This window comes from Herpailurus yagouaroundi, unplaced genomic scaffold (genome assembly GCF_014898765.1).
Source record: "Herpailurus yagouaroundi ecotype Mexico unplaced genomic scaffold, PumYag 202, whole genome shotgun sequence".
NCBI classification, from domain to species: domain Eukaryota; kingdom Metazoa; phylum Chordata; class Mammalia; order Carnivora; family Felidae; genus Herpailurus; species Herpailurus yagouaroundi.
This window is the reverse complement of record NW_024412433.1, coordinates 15,366,268-15,369,609: the sequence shown is the minus strand read 5'-3', so window position 1 is coordinate 15,369,609 and position 3,342 is coordinate 15,366,268. Positions and strand designations below refer to the sequence as shown.

General features: G+C 39.3%; 1 protein-coding gene across 5 annotated transcripts in view; it reads left to right on the top strand.

Moving 5' to 3' along the window:
• The window catches only part of ACSL3 (acyl-CoA synthetase long chain family member 3), a 79,293-nt gene that overhangs the window by 64,262 nt on the left and 11,689 nt on the right, over positions 1 to 3,342 (top strand). For all 5 annotated transcript variants that reach the window (XM_040450883.1, XM_040450882.1, XM_040450879.1 and 2 more), the window contains 2 exons: positions 433 to 605; positions 2,251 to 2,325. In XM_040450883.1, coding sequence (XP_040306817.1) covers positions 433 to 605; positions 2,251 to 2,325 — 248 coding nt within the window. The remainder of the gene's footprint in view (positions 1 to 432; positions 606 to 2,250; positions 2,326 to 3,342) is intronic.

Here is a 3,342-nt window from a genome sequence, read left to right as displayed (position 1 = left end):
TCCCCCTCTCTTTCTGCCCCTCCCCTGCTCACACTCTGTCTCTCAAAAATAAACTAAATGTTAATGCTAAATTAAAAGCATTGTGTTAAGATCCAACAGGATTATTCAGTTTTAATATATATATTATAGAATATAAAACTAATTGCTCTGGCCATAAGCAAGGGTTTGCCATCACTATACAAAGTTAAACCTGACAATTTTGAATTCAAACATTACTTGAAAAGTTAAGAGAAAAGTCATTATGTTCTTTACTTGGTGGTTGAACTTACAAGAGTTAGGATTTAAGTAGTGGGTCAGAGAATCTCCCGAATGGGTGGTGTGGCCTTGGGTGAGCCTGACTCTCAGAGTCAGGAGATCACTTTGGAAAATCCCACTCAGCTTTAAAATCCTGTGATTCTCTGCTTATTTATTTTTATTTTTATTTGTTGCAAGGTTTATTTTTCGAAAAGTTCGAGGCTTGCTAGGTGGAAACATTCGGCTTCTGTTGTGTGGAGGCGCTCCACTTTCTGCAACCACACAGCGGTTCATGAACATCTGTTTCTGCTGTCCCGTGGGGCAGGGGTACGGACTCACCGAATCTTCTGGTGCAGGAACGATTACGGAAGGTTGGTGTTATCAATGCCTGGTGTGGCCGGCAGAGACTGGGGTGCAGCTCCAGGCACCATGTGGTGGTGGTTGTTTTGGGCAGTGTATCCGATGAGAGCGGTTAAGGTATCTGTGTGCAGGATGATGGTGATTATTGATACGATATTCAGACTGTATCAGCTACACCTAGTAGTCAGTAGTTGAAGGAATTTTTCCTGTTAGACTACAATGTGTCCTTTAAAAGCTACTTAGCGTTCTGGAAAAGAAGTTGTAGTAACAAGCATTGTCTTTATTATATACATTTATTTTCTTATATCAGGCAAGAAGTTTCTTTTTGTGTAGAAAAATTGCCATGTTTTGTAGAGTTGTTTAGGTGTGTATATTAAGGCTTAAACTCAGAAGTGGTTTATGGGCGTGGTCTGTGTGAGAGGGAAACTAGATTCAGTTCTAGAAAATATAATTTCCAGGGTATGAGAATATAAATTCCAGGGTATTTCTGTGTCCTGGTGACGTGGTTGAAGAGGTGATCCACTATCCAAGTAGGTGATGAATCCCAAAGTGCTTTATGTGTCTGTCCCTTTTATGGAGGGAAGTTACTTTGCTTCTCACTACTAACAAAAGCTGCTTTGCATTTTCTAGGTACTCACAGATACTCAAGCTTTTAACTGATCATTTTCCCCTACTTAGCTGAGTTGTTTCAGTGGTCCATTCTTACGGCAGATTTATCTGGCATTACTTCTGTATTTTCCTGTTTTCAGTGATATTTTCTGTATTTTGGAAGCTACTTCTCACTCTCATTTTGCAGGAAATAAACAAGCAACCTTAAATATGTGCATATATGCTTCCTTTCTTCTGAGGATCCTTACGTCTTCTGTTTTTAAGATTCACGTTGAATGTGATTAATTGGTTACAGTTTATGGTGTAAAGAAAACAACCTGTAAAGTATTAAAGATAAGCCTTTTATTTCTGATATTTGCCCCTGAGAAGGGCACATAACACAGTAGCAATTCACAGTAATGCTGTGTGTGCTTTTCCCAGATCCTTGCAAGCCAACCTTGATCTCCAGACTGATCTCTGAACTCTCACTGCTTGAATTTAAACAGATGATAGCGTATGCTGATTCGGGGAAGCTCTCTCTGAAATAGTGATGGGTGGGAGGGAGAAGGCAGGAGAGGTTATTTGTACTACAAAGCCATCAGGTCTAATAAGAAAGCAGAATAGGTGTAAACCATCGTGAGCCATCATCCTTTACAGAGCCGGGCTCTAGACTCAGGAAGCAGACAGCCACTGCGGGGAGTGGAGTGAGCCCCGAGGTAAGAGAATACACGATGGGTGTAAGGAAGGAGTCTGGGGGACCTGGATCAGGCGTGGCCGTCTCAAGGGGCCACACTTGCTGCTGGGGATGTGGACCCTGTTTCTCCTGGAGATCCCACACTTCTGTATAAAATGTCCTGGATTTTCAAATGTTCATTACCAGTTCAGAATCAAAACACAGAACAAGGCCACACGGCTTGTGGTTTACCAGTTCGTGACTCCTGCTTTTAAAGAGTCCCTGGGGATGTGAAAGCTTTGGGATAAGTCATCACTTTTGGTAATTCAGAAAAAGGAAACTGTTTATTTACCACTCTAGTCAAATACTTTTTTTTTTTTCATTTGTGTCTTTAGTATGGGACTACAATACTGGCCGAGTGGGAGCACCATTAGTTTGCTGTGAAATCAAACTGAAGAACTGGGAGGAAGGTAAATAGTCTGTTGTCCCCACAGGGCGTTCGCTGGTGTCATTTTCGACTGTAAAATGGGAATTGTGCTTCATTTTCGTCCTTATTCTAGAATATAAAATTATCCACGAGTGCTCGAGTCTTTTGTGATAGAACTGCTCTATCGGGATCCATGTAAATGCGTTTCTTTTTCTTGTTTCAAGGATGATTCTGAAGAAATAGAATTGTTTTCATTTTGCTTATTGTCTTACTGCATAAATGCAAATAAGAATTATAGCAAAAACTTGAGAAATCTGCTTAATGAATAATGTCCATAAATTAGGAATGATCATAAGTGTATTGTATGGAAGCAAAATCATGAAGTGTAGTCTATGAAATGGAAGATTTGTACATTTTTTTTTCTTTCTTTTCCCCTGAGGACTTCAATCTAGAGTCATCAGAAGGAAAGTTTTACTGTAATTTCATAAAAATCTGTTGCTTATACCATTTAAATACTAATCACTTTTTATTTTTTATTTATTAAAAAAATTTTTTTTTCAATGTTTATTTTTGACAGAGAGAGAGAGACAGAGCATGAGCAGGGGAGGGACAGAGACACAGGGAGACTCAGAATCCGAAACAGGCTCCAGGCTGTCAGCACAGAGCCCTATGTGGGTCTTGAACTCACGAACTGTGAGATCGTGGCCTGAGCCAAAGTTGAATGCTTAACCGACGGAGCCACCCTGGCACCCCAATACTAGTCACTTTTTAAAAAAAATTATTTGTTTCAGTTAATGTGTATACATTTTCACTGATTGGATTAGATGCACTTTTCTTTTATTCAAAGTAAAGATTCTGAGGGTTAGATGCCATTATCCGATTATCTTTTAGCAGAATTAGTGAAAATGTTCAATAAATTTAAACTTGGAATCATTCTGAAATTATCTATAAGGCATAAATCTTTTTTTTTTTTTTATTTTTTTTTTTCCCCAACGTTTATTTATTTTTGGGAAAGAGAGAGACAGAGCATGAACGGGGGAGGGGCAGAGAGAGAGGGAGA